The 18,648-nt window shown below is 44.7% G+C and overlaps 1 protein-coding gene across 2 annotated transcripts; it reads right to left on the bottom strand.

Annotated features, from left to right (window-relative positions):
• Positions 1 to 337: 337 nt before the first annotated feature.
• ccdc97 (coiled-coil domain containing 97) lies at positions 338 to 4,691 on the bottom strand. 2 transcript variants are annotated; one of them, XM_086170374.1, is made up of 7 exons: positions 4,337 to 4,691; positions 4,051 to 4,260; positions 2,469 to 2,628; positions 2,250 to 2,338; positions 1,851 to 2,043; positions 1,561 to 1,681; positions 338 to 887 (listed from the first exon to the last, which is right to left on the bottom strand). In XM_086170374.1, exons 1-7 carry the CDS (start codon positions 4,472 to 4,474, stop codon positions 767 to 769), a joined length of 1,032 nt encoding a protein of 343 aa, XP_086026500.1. In that variant the 5' UTR covers positions 4,475 to 4,691; the 3' UTR covers positions 338 to 766. The 2 variants fall into 2 exon arrangements, with proteins under 2 accessions (XP_086026500.1, XP_086026501.1); XM_086170375.1 differs by having other exon boundaries at positions 4,051 to 4,215; positions 4,337 to 4,626.
• Between the last annotated feature and the right edge of the window lie 13,957 nt (positions 4,692 to 18,648).

Below are 18,648 nucleotides of genomic sequence, written 5' to 3'. Positions count from 1 at the left end.
CCAGACCAGCATTTAATGTATATTTTTAACATTTAACATGGATTGTACAGATTTCATTCTCATCACAGATTAAAAATGTTGGCACTTCTCTTGTGACTTAACCCCGTGCCCCCCACCCCTCGCCATCTCAGTCTTTTCTAATTCAATGTAATTCCAGTTTAAACCGCGATTTGTTAAAAGTGTATCTGGAATCTTCTTATGATCTCTGTCATTCAACTATAGATTGTTCAACTTTAAGCTTTTGACATTAAGTGTTTAACATTAACCCCCTGCCTTTCCATACACCCAAGGAGTTTACTGATTTTGCAGCGGAATACAGTTTCAGACCATTTGAATCTTTTCTGTGTTTGAACTCAAGTTTTAATGGGACGATGAACGCAGTGAGTGTATCGAGTATTTTGTACCATTGTACCATGACAATAAGCAAATTCAATCCTCTGTATGTGTGAAACATATGGCAGTTGTGACAATAAAGTTGACTTTGACTGTCAGTTTCTGTCATCTTCATCAGATCTGCGCTATTATTACCTTGGAAAAATCTGACTTTTGAAATTAAAATGCACAGTCTAATTCTGCATAAAAATAATCAGAATAATAAACAGCAAATAAACTCAGCTCTGTTTGATCCAGAATTGGCCTGTTATTTCAGTAAATTTATCAGGGGCCTTTGCATATAACACAGGTCTTTACTTTTGTAATCTTAACGTTTTGTAATCAATGTTAAAACTGCGCGGTCACAGTGAAACAATCTTTATTACCCCCATCACTATTCCATCATATTTTCCTCCTCCTCCTCCTCTTCCTCATCATCCTCATCGAAGTATCTCTCCTCTGCGTCTGTGCTGACTATATCCAGGTTGTCGTAGTCTGGGTTGCCATCAACCTCACTGCAAGACAGACACAGACAGACAAAATTTAACTACTTTCTGATGTCAACGTCTAATAATAGTGCTCTAACCAACACATAGGCCTTTCTCCAGAAAAAGTAGATGGCCGTCCCTTATTTTCAGCTCTTAGGTCTTAAAAAAGTGACGTTATTACAGTTATGTTGTCCTTTTCTGTCCAAATCAATACGTATATCATCAGGAGAAATGACAGCCTCATTATGTTTGCAAAGATTTCCTCTCAAATGTCTCCTGTCATCCTGGGAATTGAACCAGTAACCTCACTTCAGCATAAATGAAGGTTAAACTGAATTCAATTTGCTTTCCATGACCTCGGTTCACCTGCAAAAATGTTTAGACCACAGTCATCTACAAAGAAGACGGATGGCCATAGGAGTGGCATTGATTCATTTATCCGTCAGTCATCCTGGCTGGTGTATGAGGGAAATGAATGACAGAAGCTAGCGGAATCCGTCATCTTCCTATTTCTGCTTCTTTTTTTGTCCGAATGTCTGCAAAGGAATTTTTTCCACATTTGTGTGACCTACGCTGCTCACCCTCAGCGGCAGCCCGCTGATTCTGTTCTGAGCGGACTGAGACTTGACGTCGGTGAATTGCGTCAAACTGTTTTGCCAGTATTTGATGTACCAGAAGCTGGATAGCAGCAAGCACTGACCTGTAGTTGAAATCCTCGTCTTTACCATCCAGGAAGCGCTGGTGCATCTGACTGATGAACTCCTCCCTGAGCAGAGCCTTCTCTTTGGATGTGGGCTCCCACATCTTCTTCTGGACTTCATCTAGAGCAGGGACAGGGAGGTTTTCATCTTACTTTGTCTTGCTTGTTTAAAAGTGGCATTACAATCATCATTTCAAACTCAGTCAAGTGACTTTGCTTCAGCAAGTGACATTTAAGAAAAAAAAAAAAAATCACTCAAATATTACAACTTGAGCTCAACCTTCTTTTACCTTCATCTTCATCATCCTCATTCTCTTCCCGCGCATCATCCTCTCTCTCCTGCTCCTCCTGCAGACGGCTCTGGATGAGACGCTCCTGGTAGGTGTTCAGAAGGAGGTGGGCGAGTCCTCCTGTGCCTCCCCCCGACCCCTCCGGCCACTCCTGTGAATCGTCCTGCATTGCCCTCTGGGAGCGCTCCAGGACCTGAGCCAGGGCAGACATTCAGCTGTGGGTTTACTGGCGCATGCAGTGAAATATTTAAATTGTATCCATGTCAAATGAAATTCAATGTACATTATGATGATGTGCCACTGTCCTGCAAAGTCTAGTGGTGTGTGTGTGTGTGTGTGTGTGTGTGTGTGTGTGTGTGTGTGTCCTTCAGTGTCCCACCATGCAGGGATTCGTCTCACCTCCTCATCTGTCAGGTATTGGCCGATATAATGCTCATATAGCAGCGGCTCTCTCACACGCATCTGCTCCTCACTAAAGTACTGACCCTCTGCAAGAGGAATAAGTACAAGATCAGGATAGGTGACATAGTTTTTATCATCTAGGATTAGAAAATCAATTATATCTGGATATACATTGACTTCCCCTGGCGAGTCCTATGAATATTGTCCCCCCCCTACCCTTCTGCAGGGCCCGGAGTGCAGCGTAGCGCTGGTTTTTCACCCTGGTCCTTCGGGTCTGTCCCTCATCCTGCTTCTGGATCACTCTGCTGTAGTGCTGGGTCCGGGGGTCCGAGCTGACGTGGGCAAATGCTGACAGATGCTGGGGCGTCAGGCACATCTGGAAAACAGGGCGAGGTCAACAGAATAACAAAAATAAACACAAAGGTTAACAAAATAGCCTTTTATTAACGTGATTATAATCTATAACATGTACATCTTTGTCAAATATTCACACAGCTCGAGTTACATTTTCTTAATGTACTTTACTTTGGTTACTCATTTAAATTGAAAATTACAAAAACATTATTTTCACTTTTCTAAGTGAAAGACATCCAACACCATAACCTCAACAATCTTCTGCCGCCTCCCTCTTGAACGATATTTTCGCACAGTTCAATTGGGTTTAATAACATGGCAGCATCAGCAACATTGGCTGGCATTTTGATTTGCACCAAAGAAAAATGTCCAAGTACTGTATATTCCGCACTATTAGGCGCACCTAAAAGCCTTTGATTTTCTCAAAAACCAACAGTGCACCTTATATATGGATCAATATTGGTTAATTATGGCTACCGTAGTCAGGGGGCATCGACGGAGTAGCAGCGGTAAAAACTTAAAAGGTGAATTCCAGTCTCACACCACTTGTGTGTGTATAAAGACCCCGAAATGGCACCTTTCAAGAGACACGCTTGCGATGCAGAGGTCAAACTCAAGGCGATCAGTCACGCAGTAAAACACGGATATAGAGCAGCAGGAAGACAATTCAACATTAATGAATCAATGGTACGGAAGTGGAGGAAGCAACAAGATGACCTGAGCCAAGTGAGGAAAACTAAACAGAGTTTCAGAGGAAACAAAGCGAGACGGCTACAGTTGGAGGACAAACTAACAGTGTGTTGTTGAACAGAGAGTGGCAAGTAGAAGGGACTCTACAGTCACTATTCCAATGAAGGGAACAGCGCTAGCTAGCGACATGAACATCAATGAATTTAGAGGCAGTCCTTCTTGGTGTTTTCGTTTTATTAGAAGCTTTGAACTGTGACAAATGGGGTTGGAAAAACACTTTTCAACGAAGGCGGCGCAAATACTGGTAAGAGCTACCAGTACCTACGGTACCGTATTGTGAATGCACTAACTTGTTTTGCAAGTGAACGGAGTTGTCAGAACATTGGTTTGTATTCTGTGAATGAAGCTTGACTGACTCGCTTATCCGACTGTTTTGTTGACATTCCCTTTAGCCATTCCCTTCATCTAGTGGATGCATAACGCAACCCCAGCCACTACAGTAGTTTCTATTCTATGCACCTTATAATGCGGTGCGCCCTATAGATCAAAACCGTTTTAAAACAGGCCTTTCATTGAAAGTGCGCCTTATAATCCAATGCCTTATAGTGCGGAAAATACGGTACTGCGGCTAAAATTCCAACTCAGGTGTAACAGAGTATCCCCGTGTGTATCCAGCCTCACACTGCTGGTCGAGAGGGAACACTTGTGTTTCATCCAGATCGTTTAACACAAACTCTGATTGAAATCCACCTACATGGTACCTCTCCAGGAACACCAGGGGTTTGCTGCGGTACTGATGCAAGAGCTCCTCTCTGCGCTCCTCGCTGCTCATCTCCGCCTCCCCGATCTGCTGGCTCTTCACAGGGCGGCCGCTTCCGACAACGGCCTCCACCATGGAGCTCACAGCGTCGGACACCTCCTGGCGCAGACCCCGGGTGAACACACTCTCACAGCCCCGAACTGCCTGACTGACACCGCAGGGGTTATATTTGTGAAAATAAAGTGTTTCAAAACGGTGGTCTTTGTGTGGTTTATCTCACCTCGCCGTCTATCGGACTTCCATCTGCCCGCTTCTCCGGTTTCTCCGGTTTCTCCGGTTTCTCCGGGGATTCCCCCTCATTATCCCCCTCACATAAATTCGTTTGGGTTCCAACGGCGGGTTCGATTTCCCCCCACATTATCAACGGAAACGAACCAAATGTCCTTCCCTTTTCTACTACTTAACTCTAACCATCAATAGCCGTATTCGTCCCCCTTAAACTTCACATTACTCGGTCACCCTTTTGAGTATTTACGGTTAAAATCACAATTGTTTACTTCCTGCGTTTAAATGATGTATGTTTTGCCGCCATCTTAGTCCGTCGTGTTTAACTGTCCGTCGCCTCCCAACGAGGCCTCAACAAAGGTTCCGCTGTCAGAGCGGCTCCCCGGCCTGGCGCCCCCTAGTGGCCGGGCTCCTTCAACTCAGATGCAAGAAAAGTGCAGAAATGTATCAATACTTTACTGGCTTACAAAAATACGCGAATAGATTTGATTATTTTTGAGAACCGCACCTATCAGGAGAGTCGTAATATTTAGCCAGATAAATTTCTTTCTCCTCTCTCACACCGATTCTCTTCATATCCTCTCTCACTACGTCCATAAATCTTCTCTTTGGTCTTCCTCGAGACTTCCTGCGCGGCAGCTCCAACTCCGGCATCCGTCTACCAATATATTCACTATCCCTCCGCTGTATATGACCCAACCATCTTAGTCTGGCTTCTCTGACCTTCTCTCCAAAACATCGAACATGCGTTGTTCCTCTGATAGACTCATTCCTGATCCTATCCATCCACTCCCAAAGAGAACCTTAGCATCTTCATCTCTGCGACCTCTAGCTCTGCCTCCTGTCTTTTCGTCATTGTAAATGTTTCTAGTCCATACAGCATCACTGGTCTCACCATCTTGTACACCTTTCATTCTGACTGATAGTCTTCTACCCCTGACACTTTTCTCCACCCATTCCAATCTGCTAGAACCCGTCTATTCACCTCTTTTCCACACTCTCCGTTGCTCTGGACTGTTGACCCCAAGTTCTTGAAATCCTCCAACTTCTTGATCTTGATAAATTTCATATATACATATTATATATCAAGCTTTAGTTGTAATTGGTGTCAATTGAATAGGCCTTACATGAATAAAACTCTTCATTTCTGTAAATTAATGTTGTTTTTAAATGAATGCATGAGAATTTATCCTCACTAATACCTGTACTAATGTAATAATCAATGCATATATCACCAGGTGGTACTGCAATAATTTACATCATCAGATTTTATTTTCTAAATGAGTAAGATCTTGGAGTCGACATTACTCTAAATGACTATATTTTCTACCTTTTTCACCGGTAGAATTTTCCTAATTGTTATTTGTCTTGTGCAGTTAATATAGATACATGGGGGGCGATCCAGATAATCATTATCTGGTATAAGTATTAAAAACAGCATTTCATTAAATCTGAAACTACGAAGGCAGAGCGGTTTCTGATCCCATCTTCACATTCACAAAGCTGACTTTGGGGTCCAGTGTCCAGTGTTCTATGCGCTATTGATATATGATATAACCACAACACAAATATGTGAGGAAAGGTGTTGAATGTTGTTTATCATAAGTATACAAATGTATGTAGGAAACATAATACTTTCTGCGGGGATATCTCCTGTCAAAGCGTCAAAGTAAATAATGGCCTGTCATTGATAAACACTGTCTGTGTGTGTGTGTGTGTGTGTGTGTGTGTGTGGTGGGAGGGCGGGGGGGGGGGGGGTGATTTGTTGGCTTTGCTTCCAGTATTTACGGCTGAAATTCGGGCCAGCTGTCACAGGGGAGACCCACACTATTGAGAGCAATTTCGAGCACATTCTCAGATACAGTTTAACTCTCCCTGTTACGTAAATTATACAAACACATCAGCTGAACGCTGTTGCACATTCTGAGAACATACACACACACACACGCGCGCGCAGCAGAGGGGAATTATCCCTGTCAGCGTCTTGGTTTGGGCCTTATCTGAAGTAACAGTGCATTAGAGTCCTAATTTGTTTTCTCATCTGTTGTCAGAGTGAGGAGTTGTTACCCCAAAGAGAACACGCATCTCGCATGTTGACATCCTCAAACCGTACATCAGCAAGCATCCTTGACACACACGCACACGCCGTCCGTTATGTCGATGTCTGCAGCGGCGATGAAGCCATCTTGAGTCCTCATTTGTCTCTCACGGCCGAAGCTGCCGTTGATTTTGAATTAGCCTCATGTCAAGGTGACAGACAGTGCTGTTTCTTTGAAACAGGGGTGCACAACAGCAGCTTGGAACAGCCTCTAACATCATATTGAGACCGGTAGATTGGTGACACTCCTGCAAAGACTCATGGGATTGTTTTTTTGATTTAAGCTTCAAATAACGGCTAACTGTTAACGTCCTGGTCGTTATGTGGGTTGAATCTGTTGCAACCCAAGATTCTTAATCCCCTGAGTTTAACTCACCTGGCCTCAGGCCTCTGCACTTCCCTTTCCATTTTTTACACCCATCTGCTCACAGTCCATCAACTGCAAGTGATGCTGTTTCTATGGTGACTGCAAGGTTCTGCAGCTCATCACCAGTTACGCCACAAGTGCTGGAAGCACCGGCTCACACGCTGGTGCCACTGTTGTGGTTCTGTGTCAGGTCGCAGCCTGAGAGCTCCTGCAAAGACAAAACACCAAACAAACATGCAGGTGGCAAGTAACAGTACAGCTGATTGTCCATTGAAACTGACATTTTCTGTTGCCTTGGATTTATTTTCTGTTAACTTTAGCCAAAACCAGTTCACAGCATGAATTTGAGATGGATTTGTGTGTGTACATCAGGGAATGTGGGATTGTTGTGCAGAAATTGAGCATTTCGTATAGTTTTGTTCATTTGTGTTGTAGCTCAGTGTGAGGTAAGTATCTGAGTGTTTAATATATACATAAAACAAACACAAATCAATCGCATCACAACACTCAGTGGAATCACCTCATGTGAAGAGTGCCTTCAAAAGCATGAAGGCGACCTCGAGCAAAGCTGCCCCTGGTTGAGGTGATTCAAAGGTCAGTTAATCCAGTTTACACACACACAAAGTAAAGCCCAGACTTGATTTACCCCAGAACTTGGGGTAAAGAGACGCCCAGGGAAAGTCTTCCTAACATCTAACGACTGGCTTGTTCGGCTTTAGATGGGCGGCGAGGAGCCACGATCCAACCGATCATGCACATAATGGGGTCTTTTCTCTCTGACCTCATCCAACCGCTCTGCTCTTCCTCCTCTCCATTTGCCCTTTGGTCTGTTGTTCCATTTTTCTTCCAGCTGCCACTCCCGATTTATGTTCTCTCCCCTTCCTCCCTCCATTCTTCTCCCAACTCTTCCACTCCCTATCGATTTATACCCCTTACGCCTTCCCCGCTTCCCTGCTCTCTGCTCATCCATCCATTCCTCCATCCTTCCTGTGGAGCTGCCACTGTCAGCCATGTTCATGCGGGGCCCGCAGAACGCTCCCCTGTGGACGGGCAAGCGGTTCAAGAGGCCTGATGTCCCCGGGGTGTGTGAGGGTGTATGCAAACCAGTGGAGTGACAACCGAGGTTCAGGCAGTCTCACCCCGGGCGACTAATCCAGTCACGCAACTGGTGTGTGTGTATGTGTGCACGTTCATGCAAGTGTGTGTGTGTTTATTGCAGCAACCCATTTCTATTGCATAAAGATGAATGCCAATGATCTGCATCTGTCTGTGGACCCGTGAATGCATTTCATTTTAGCGATGATGTTCCTTTCACGTATTTTGTGAAAGAAAACACATCGTCACCACAGTCCAAGAGGACACTCTGCAGCTCGTCGCATGTTTCTACAAAAAGCACTAAAACGCGAGACACCACGTGTTCATACAAACACATACTGGACGTAAGGCATTGATACGGCACCATTCATATTTCACGCCTCTTCCTCTTGAGTGAACTAAAACCCTTTTAAAAGTCATGAACTCGAGGAAATCCTCAACCTGTCTGTGTTCATGTTCCACACTGCGTCTCGATAATTCCCCATATCTGTAGTTCATTTACATTTTTGTTTTGGACGTGATTTAAATGACATTTTAATTGGCTATTTCTGTCACATGAGAAAGCCTTCTTTAAGGAATCAACAGCAAAGGTTTGAGAAGTCTTTAGAAACCTACCTGCTGTGAAAAGGCTCACCGCGGGGGACCTCGGTGTTTCCCAGGGGATTTTCTTCCTTGACCTTGCGGCGTTTGATCTTTGACAGAAGCTGCTGACGGAGCCCGGCCCTGGCCTCTTCTTCTGACAAGTAGCAATAGTTATTCGCGGCACTGACACGCCGCTCCATTGTGAGGAAAAACCTTGGCGCTGAATAATTCACACTGTCGGCATTGAACCCATTCAGATCTAACGGACGGAGCAAATAGCCATAGAGTGGCTTTTGCTCTCCATTTTCCCCTCAGAGCACTGAACATACGGATATGTTAATGCCCCCGCGCCCCCCCACCTCCTTTTTCTTCCCGTCTCCACCGCCCCGATCCACTCTCCTTTAAGCATGAGTTAGAATCCAAACCATAATCCAACCACTGGAGTCAGAACCTGATTACATTATTTTTTTTTTTTGCATCACGAGTCACACACGTCGTGCAGTACACTTGGGGGTAAAACTACAATACACTTCTGCTCCCGTGCATCTTAGCAGACAGAACCCTGTTTGAAGATTTCTTCATCCATCTGCATACCTGCTCCAATGTCCTTAAACATCCTTGAGGAAGATACTGGAATTCTAATCACTCTCGAATATGAATTCAATCTTGTTTGTTGGTAAAGCGGCGCCTTGTATCGCCCCATCTGCCGAGTACAAAATACCATCGGCGTATGTGAATCGGTGAATGTGTTATTATTGTGACAAGTGCTGCATTCGGTGACTGCAGTCCATCTTGTCTAAGAAAAAAAGAAGTATCAAAACGTCTTTGACCTATGCGGTCATTATTTAGGGACTCAAACTTTTTGACACCCCCATAATACGTGCGCCAGCCCATTCACACCCACACAACACAACATCAGCAACACACCTGGCGCTCAACACTCCACATCGTATACGTCCCCCCAGCCGCGTTGGACTCGAGAGGTTAGCTTAGGATATTACGAAAACCGACATCATGCTACTGTGCTTGGTGCTCTCTCCACCGCCCGGGTAATAGATTTTGATTATATAAATTAAGTCTAGACTCCTAACGGTGAGTTCTTAAAGGATAAGATTACCGAGGTCCAGTTGATTGATTTGTGGGAGGAAGAATTCTCAAATTCAATAAGATTTGGCTTTCTTCATCTCTCTAGCCGTCATACAATAAACCACAACTGCATTAGCACCGCCGCCCGTCAGACCACCGGGAATGCAAGGGCAAAGACTTGACATGCAAAGATGCACACAGGCACGTACGCACACACACACACACACACACACACACACAAGGAAATGGTCACATTATTGGATCGGTGGATATCAAATAAGCCCCCAGTACCCTGTCATCAAAAGCTGAGGTTGAAATAATGATCAGTATTTTCCACAGTACATGGCTGTCTACGCCAGCTGCCTCTGGAATTCAATAACACACACACCCACACACACACAACCCTCTACTCCAAGGGATCCCATCAGATAATGTTATTTTTTTCTTGATCCTGGAAAGGATCAAAAGCTTGCAATAATGAAATGATGACGTTATAATAGCCGGGGGGACAAACTTACCATTGTGTTGATTCTCTGCGGGCCGGCAGGACACCTGAACCGACCTGAAGCAACAACGCTCATTCTTTGTTACAGTAAGAAACCTCATTTCCCTGACTCCCCCGCATCTTTCCAGGAGAAAAAGGATGGTCCTCCAAAAAATGATGTTCTCCTTGGGTAAATTCTGTGTGGAACATTTTGGCCCAGCTATGTGGAACCTGCATGTTCCATGAGCATTCACAGCGTGCAGGTCAACTGAAGACTCTGCATTGTGTATGCATGACCCTATACGTGACCTTGTGATTGACAGGTGACCGGTCCAGATTACACCACGCCTCTCGCCCCTGCGACAATTGCCATATAGAGTCATGTATATTGAACTTTTTCGCAGGGGTGATAAAGTTTTGTGGGTTTTTTTTAAAATGGGACATCATTTGCAACTTTGGAGGTCGGTAGTCAGTTTTGGGTTGGATAACAAGTAGGACAGACCCCCAATTTCCTCTCTAAGAATAGGATTCTTTTGGGGGGGTGAATGCACGAGGGTAAGGAAGCGGATCAACTTTTCAGAGGTCGTTCATTTTTGTCAGATCTCCAGCACCCTCCAACTTAGGACACAACTCCTGCACTTTGAACAGATTTCGGGTTTGCTGGCACCTCATTAACACTCAGGAGAAGTAGATAGCAGCAGGATGAAGGCCGTTATGGATCTATGGACTACGTCCATGACACCAAATCACACACAGGGGAGCCCGTCTCAAAGGTAGAGAAGTGAATGGACACAAGAGCGGATTAGCATCAGGTGCTGGACCTCTGATAGCAGCCTACCTGGTAGACAGGACCGGCTCCTGAGGCTGTTGAGATCAACTGGAAGGGTCTGCCATCTGCCGTTAAAGCAGATTAGCACCGTGTAGCTCTTGTGCTATCTGGAGAAAAAAATGAATTTATAGACAAGGGGCAATTACGCAACACCTCGGCGTGAAACCTCGAGTGACTTATGACTGTTGTTACTGTCCTTCCTGTGAAATTTTAAAATTTCATTCCGAAGGAATCGCCGGCGTCAGTTAAAAACCAAGGAAATGGAGAAACGTCCGATTCAGAAATATGAAGTGACACGGTAAGGGGTTCTGGGATTCGGGGGAAAGAGGGGGGGAACAAAAGCAGTATCGGTCGACACGTAAATGCGCATGAGTTCGTGTGTGAACGGGAACATCTCTGTTCCACCTGGACCAGAGTTGAACATCTGACACTGAGGAAGGCGCACGGAACAGAAATAGCTGCGGCCCATTATCGTCACCTCTTCCTGTCTGGCTGTCTCACTTCAAATTATTGCCGCCACACTACTGCACAGGACACGCGATGAGAGAAGTGTGTGCGTGCATGTTCGGCCTAAGATGTAGGAGTTTACAGTATATTCATGTTCATGGAGTCATACGTTGTCAGACATCAGTTTTTCTGCACACCCAGGTTATACATTGCAGTGCCTGTGATTTTTTTGTGTACTTGTCACTGTGTGTGTGTGTGTGTGTGTGTGTGTGTGGTAGTGTATGTATGTATGTATGTGTGTGTGCAGATTATACTTCTCCTGTTAACCACCTGGAGAGAGCCAGCCTGGTGAGAGAAGCTTAGGGAGAATCTAATCCTTGCCTTAATGTGACAGCAGCATTTTCTGTGAAACTACCATCATTACTAAACTGTTGAGCCTTGCTGTGTATGTGTGTGTGTAGAATGTGGTTAAGTAGACCCTACACACACACACACACATGCACACGCCCTTGAAACCAAGACATTCTGCACTAAGATACAGTGTGTACGACTCGGTGTGTCGACTTAAGCACAATGTGAGCAGCCAATGTAGGTCAAGCACATTGCAAACGGAGTCTCTGACTGTTCTGACTTATTTCCTTGAATTCAAATGCGACCAAGGGGATTATACAGAGACAGTGGAAGGCCCCACACACACTCACACACACACCTATCACGTGCTCTTACAAAGGACTTTTTGGATATAGGTCAGCCTACTTGTGGTGAAAGTAGTAGCCAAATTACTTGATCAAATGTGTAGGTAAGTAGTGGTAGAAGGGAGTAAAACCCCGGATGTAATTGGACAGGTTTGACCTGGACGTGTCAGTCACTGGGCCTCAGATCGAATCATCTCACCGTTCACATCATTGACATCTTTGAATCAGCTGCTGAATGGAACTCGGGAAAATGGAAATCCCATTTCTGTTCCGAGAGGTTATGTCATCTGAAATGTGAACCAACAAGCTAACTTGGCAGCCTGACCTCCAGTCCAACCTGCAGACGTTGTTGTAATGTCTCCCCTGCTGTATGAGCATATTGCACACTCAACAGAAGTGGGAAAAGATCTCCGATAAAAAGGCCTTCTGACTCCCCGAAGAGTGTAATTCATTTAAAAATGATGTTTGGATATTCACAGGTTAATTACTAGGTCGAGTTAATAACACTCTCGGTCTTACGGTTGGGCCTCATTGTGCCGAACAGTCGACGTCTGTTGCTGGGAGATTAAAATTGCTTTCGCATCCATCGGCCCGATTTGAAATGAAACCTGAGTTGGATAGGCAGTTTTATTTTTGAAACCAATCAAGTCTAGGTGTACCTGTGGGTGTGTTCGAGCTAAAGCTCATTATCGTCTGGATGCTGCACCACAACTCTAGCAACTGCAACACTGCGGGTTTTCTAATCCAAAGTTTGATCTGCTGGCTAAATGTTCATGATCTGGCAGGGGGCAGGAGATCAGAATTGGAGGAATCTCTGTGACCCAGCTCAAACAACCTGTAAAGCTAGCTGATGCTGACGCCTTCAAGCCACCTAGCAGTCCTCCAGTTGATAGCTAATCAATAGATCAATAAATAATATTAAAATTAACAGCTTTGACTTGGCATAATCATGCTTTCTATTAGTTTCTCCTGACCCGTTTGTACAGAACTGACCCTACAGGAAAGAAAAGATCGGAAAATATCCATATTTAAACAACTCAGTAAAACACAAAGATTTTGTTATTTGTTGTTGTTGAGGTTGTAGATGACATTTGGGGGCATGAACGTCAGGATTGTGAGTGTTTTAATGATAATGGCTTCTGATAGCAAAACAGAGAGGGAAGGGAGAGGAAATGGGAACAAAGGCCAGGCCAAAAATAAACAACAACAAAAAAGAATGGATACATGAGGAGTTATAATATATACATACTAACAGAAATAAAGTGTTCTTGTCTGTAAAGAATATTTATTAGTCTCCTCCTTTCCAGCTGAGCAGACGTGCCCTGAGCTCATAGCTGACTTCAGTGCTGTTTTGCAGAAACAAACAACTCCGCAGCGCACACACACACACACACACACACACACACACACACACGCGCCGCTTGTTATCCTGATTACCACCAAAGCATCTGAACATCCCAAATATTGGCCCGAAAACTGCTGCTGCTGCCGTGATACAAATGAGAGCTTTGTGCCCCAAAAGCAAAGAGATCAAACCGGATGAATAAACACATTCTGTCAGCAAACCCAAGTATCTGCAAAACTGGAGGACGCGAAGATTTTCTCGGCAAATTTCACTTCGAGTGTTGCCTTTTTCCCCGCGATGAGTCTGAAACAACATCTTTTTCAATGGGAGCCAGATATCGGTGATGTTTGCCGCAGCTTTGTTTGTACATTTGCTGAATGTGTGAGGCATGGGAAGAGTTCCCAACCCTACTAACCTCTATAAATGTCCCAAATTCTAAAGCGTGAAAGTGTGCAGCGGATTACCTTTTCTGACCTGCAAAACTGATGAGTTTGAGGGATATCAAACTCGATGTTTTCCGTCAGCGGCCATCCCCTAAACAGGGTGGAGGGATTTCTTAGCGAGGCCTCCTCGCCGCAACAGCCATTTCGCCCCCGAATGCGGGTCAGAGGAGGAGTTAATTGAGCACCTGGTTATACCAGTCACTCAGACAAGGCGTATTGTTACGATATTTACTTTCTGCCTTCGCTGAAGGGTTTGTGACATTTCTCTCGGCCTTCGGTCCGCGGTATATTTGCTGCACTGTGTTTCTTGCTGTTGTTTGTTTGTCTCCTTGCATTGTTATGTCCGTCTCACCGCTGCAGAATCGGGTGGCCTTTGGGGACAAATGCAATAATGTTGGGCCGAGTTAACACAACGCAATGTATGTTCACTGTTTACCAAAACATTGTGTCTCTAAAAGAAGTAACAACGCATGCATTCAATGACAGAAATAGATGCAGACATTACTGTAAACTTCTATTTTGGTCGATTTTGTGTTGTTCTTTTCAAAAGTCAATACAAAGTGTCTGCATATGGTGTTGCTAGAACATCACCTTGACAATATAAAGAAGTAGGAAACGGGAAATAAAAATATATGCTGGTATTAAAACATTCTTAGGTGATACAGATGAGAAACCGGCAAACAGAGGAAACATAAAGGCAAATATTGCAGGGACGGCCCAAACACTTCAATAATTCCTGTATATTTATGCTGTTGTTTAAACTTTTGTCAGTTGCCAGCGGTTTTCTGTCCCTTTTGCCAGTGGCGGTGATACGAGGCGGTGATAAAAACCGGGCACCACATTTTCACGTTCAAAACGTCATCGAACTCTTCGCCTGCGAGCAAAGGTAGATGTGAAGATGAAAACTTAATCCACTACAAATTAAAGCATGGGGTTCTGAATACAGCATGACCCAGCCCCAGACTGAAGAAAAGAAAAAAAAGGCAGTGAAGACAAATTACGTAACATACTAGAGACATAAAGAATGTTTTGTGTGTGAGAGCGAGGTGAGAGAGAGAGAGAGAGAAAGGGGTGAGACAGATGTTCTAAATTTAGCAGAGACGCTATTGTGCCCTGGCTCCGGGGTTCTGAGAGTGGAACGGCTCACCAAACATTTTATTTTCTTTCCGTTCGGCTGCGAACCCGTCCAAACAGCCAGATCTCTCAGCCGCGCACGTGCAACCCGTCCTCCTCCCATTTTTTACAACCGCGAAATGTCCTGCCGCTCTCCGCGGGCGCGGGGAATCCTCACATTATGATGATGACTATTCAGCAGTTTGACCTTATCAGCTCGTGAACAATTTTTTACTCACAGACTCCTTTCCTATCCGTCTTATTTAATGAGGCTACGGAGAAACAACAGCTTAGATAAATACCACAGCAGAGGGACGTATATTGTCGTGTGCATATGACACATCAACATTCTGACTAATCTAAATTTAGAGATGATTCCCGGGGGAGGTGGGGATCATGGCATTAGTGCGGGCCGTGGTAAAAAGCTTTCGTTTTTTTGGGGTGAGGCTTCTCATCCCCGTGGACCGAAATAAGCTTGGGCAAACCTTTGTAGACTCGGGAATGTGAAGCAGGGCACAGATAAGACTGTTACTGGCAGGGATGTTGTACCGCTGACCTTTACCGGGGTTTGGCATTTGGCAGGAAATCAAAAGTGCCACACCCCGATAAAGAGCAAAGGGGGCAAACACAGGACAATGTACTGACCCAAATATAAGGCTGCGGCTATTTGGACTTTTCAAGTTACCTGAAGGTGGGACCGAGGCGTGCTGTTATTGCTGGTGTTTTTATTTTCTCTGCCTCTTACACCACCGGGACGGACCCGCAGCCTGTCCGTGGGGGACTTAGTCTGCAGTGACCGCGGTAACTATTTCTTGCAGTGCACTGTCAACTGGAGGCTTGTTGAGCCGACAACATAAATAACTAGGAATGAGATTATAAATTCACAAAGTAACTTACACTCAGACTGACATCGAGTTGCCAATCGGAGTCTCCAGTTGTAAAGTCTTTGTGTAAAAAATATTCTTATGTTTATTCACTTTAGGCTCGTCAGCATGATCGCATTAACTTAAAAATGTAAATTTCATCCTCATAAACAATAAGTAATGACAGAAGTAACACATTAGTTAATATGAGCAACGTTACCAAATGATTGTTATAAACAGTAGTTCACCGGTATTTCACTGTTAATGAATGCTAATTAATGTATTCTGTCGTTTTAACACGGCTTATTATGAAGTCTTTCTGAAGTCTCAATTACAAGCAGGCGGAACAAGTTTAGCCCTGGAGATGAGGTGATGAGTTTGGACATCCACAGAGAGCTCCGAGACAAGCTGCTGCTCTTTCACATCAAAAGGAGTCAAATGAGGTTGTTCAGCCATGTAATCAGGATTCTTTCCAGGCGCCTCGCATCGGAGGGTTTCGCGGGCAAATCCAACTGGTAGGAGGCCTTGTAATAGAACCAGGACATGCTGAAAGGATTATATAGCTCATCTAGCGTTGGAACGCCAGCGGAGAGGGACATATGGGTTACCTCGCCATGTCTGATGGCACCAGGACCCGTTTCCAAATGAGGATGGAAGGACGACTAAACGCAGCAGAATGTCGACAGGCGGGGACAGAAAAAGCGATACAAAAGATTCTCCTCCGGAAAAGGAAATGTGTATCAGACTAAAGAGCAGAGCAAGGTGCAGATGGATGAATCGATGGTGAGACGTGTGGATCCGGGGATTTTTAAATGTGAAGCTCAGCTCTTGTTTTTCACAAAATAAAAAGTCCAACGTTCTGTCTCTGAGCTCGCACATGCCAAGACAAAAAGGTGAAGTGGAATAATGTTTACAGTCAATGAAAAGCAGACAGTTTACTGTGGAGGGACGCTTCACAGCATCAAAGCTTGTTATTACGGTGTCTCTTTATAAACAAACAGTAATATCCCCCTCTCCTTCTGAAAGTTTAAATAATGAAAAAAAAAAGTGTTGATATGACAGAAAATTTCAACGTTAGTTCTATCAGATCACGACAGAGCTGGATTTGTCTGTTCCAATGTATCTAGAGGCAACTGCAGTTTATTGTGTTTGTGCGTGAGAATAATCTGTTGAAATTAAGGACTAAAGCTTGTCTGATCCTCTCTGGGCGACCAAATCCAAACATTTTTACCAGAAGCTTCAAAGGAGCAACTTGTGCTGAAAGTGCTGCATTTTCACATCACTTAGTGGAAATGTTCCCCTTGGACGTCAGCGGCCCAGAGTCTACGTAGGTCCGGCTGCACATTCCCCGCGACATTAACAGCGGGCGAAGCAAGGGTAGGAACGGTCAGGACCGGCCCGAGGCTGAACACGAGCACATTTCCAGTCTGGAAAGTACAGTGAAAAGATGATGGAGACAATAGCATCCTTTCTTCCGTCATATTGTGGACAGGTTTGTAGGAACTCAGATACAGAACGCCATTTAAGGTCGTTTCCTTGACGTGTGTTTGTTCAGAAAGTGAAAATTGTGTGAGAGCTGAACGTTTTGGATGCGGTTTCCTCGGCGGTGATCAGAAGCTCCAGTCGTAGCTGCATGGCAGCTCTTTGATGGGAAACATCACGCATGTATTCAAAGGCAAGAGAAGAGCCGACGGTGGACGGCTGGATTTGCGTCCCAGCGTGCAAAGAAAGCGGATACGAAGAGATAAATCTTTGTTTTGCCTTCAGGCAAATGACCGGGCGACAGCACATCGAGGCTATTTTTCATTGTCGCAAATATCTCTGTTTATTATTCATTTACATCTTGTCCAAAATCAGAGCGAATAGCAGCACTGGAGCATTAGACCATTCAGAATGAAGTATTGTCTTTGCATAAATCACATGAATTTTAAAGCGTTTTAGTCTTCAGAGAGGTCATAATGAATATTATGGGTGCTTTATTTTGAAAATCAAACACTTCCCATACCAACGAAGGATAGCCTGTGTCTTCAACTTGGTTGTTTGATTTGCCAACTTAATTTTTTAAAAGCGACAATGACAAAAGTAGCATTTTTGTCTTGCTCAAATCTTGATGTATTTTGATAACAAATAAAGTGAGAGCTCATGAATTACCTCGTTTCGGAGTTGATGACCGTCAGCTCCTGTGGGGGCAGCGTCGGGCTTCAGCCCGCCGACGGAGCCGTCGGAGAGTCCAGTTTGGACGGCTGGCAGTGCTGCACGCCACGGCGGCTGTGGGTCTGCGGCGCTCTGAGGAGAAGTAGCTGTAAATGAATCATGGACGTGCAGCTCACGGTTGATCAGACAGAGTCTTTGGCTCAAAGCTGCTGGCACTCTGGATGTACTATTTCAAAATATCCCCTCTTTTTATCTTCACACTCAAAGATCAGTGCCGATTCCCACATCCTCAGGCTAATTTACACCCTCATTTGACTTTCTCAAGATGAATACAACTTGACTTTACTTGCAGATACCATCATATGCTGCGTACTTGTTGACATGAAACAGGTGTTTCTCGTGACTCTCGAGGCAGATGGTTTCGGGACTTTGCAGACAAGTGTCGCAGCCGTGAGTGTGGCAGAGAGCTGTTGTGTGTTGGAGACGGAGCGCCGGAGAAACTAATGATTTGGGAAAATCGTAAATGATAAGCCTGGCTAAGACCGCTTTAATGCAGCGGGTCTTCGATTGTTGTTCCACCTTGAAATGACTTACAGCGCCTGCAACACGGGGGGATCTATAGATTGTGACTTACTGCCCTTCAGCCTCTGTGGGCAGCAGGGAGGTTCTGTCTGGACTTTCCTTCATTATGTCAACATGCAGATGT

This window comes from Fistularia commersonii, chromosome 23 (assembly GCF_037954325.1).
Source record: "Fistularia commersonii isolate RoL2024-O1a breed Wild chromosome 23, RoL_Fcom_v1.0, whole genome shotgun sequence".
Lineage (NCBI taxonomy): Eukaryota > Metazoa > Chordata > Actinopteri > Syngnathiformes > Fistulariidae > Fistularia > Fistularia commersonii.
The sequence above is the reverse complement of the archived record's forward strand: the minus strand, read 5'-3'. Positions and strand labels throughout refer to the sequence as shown.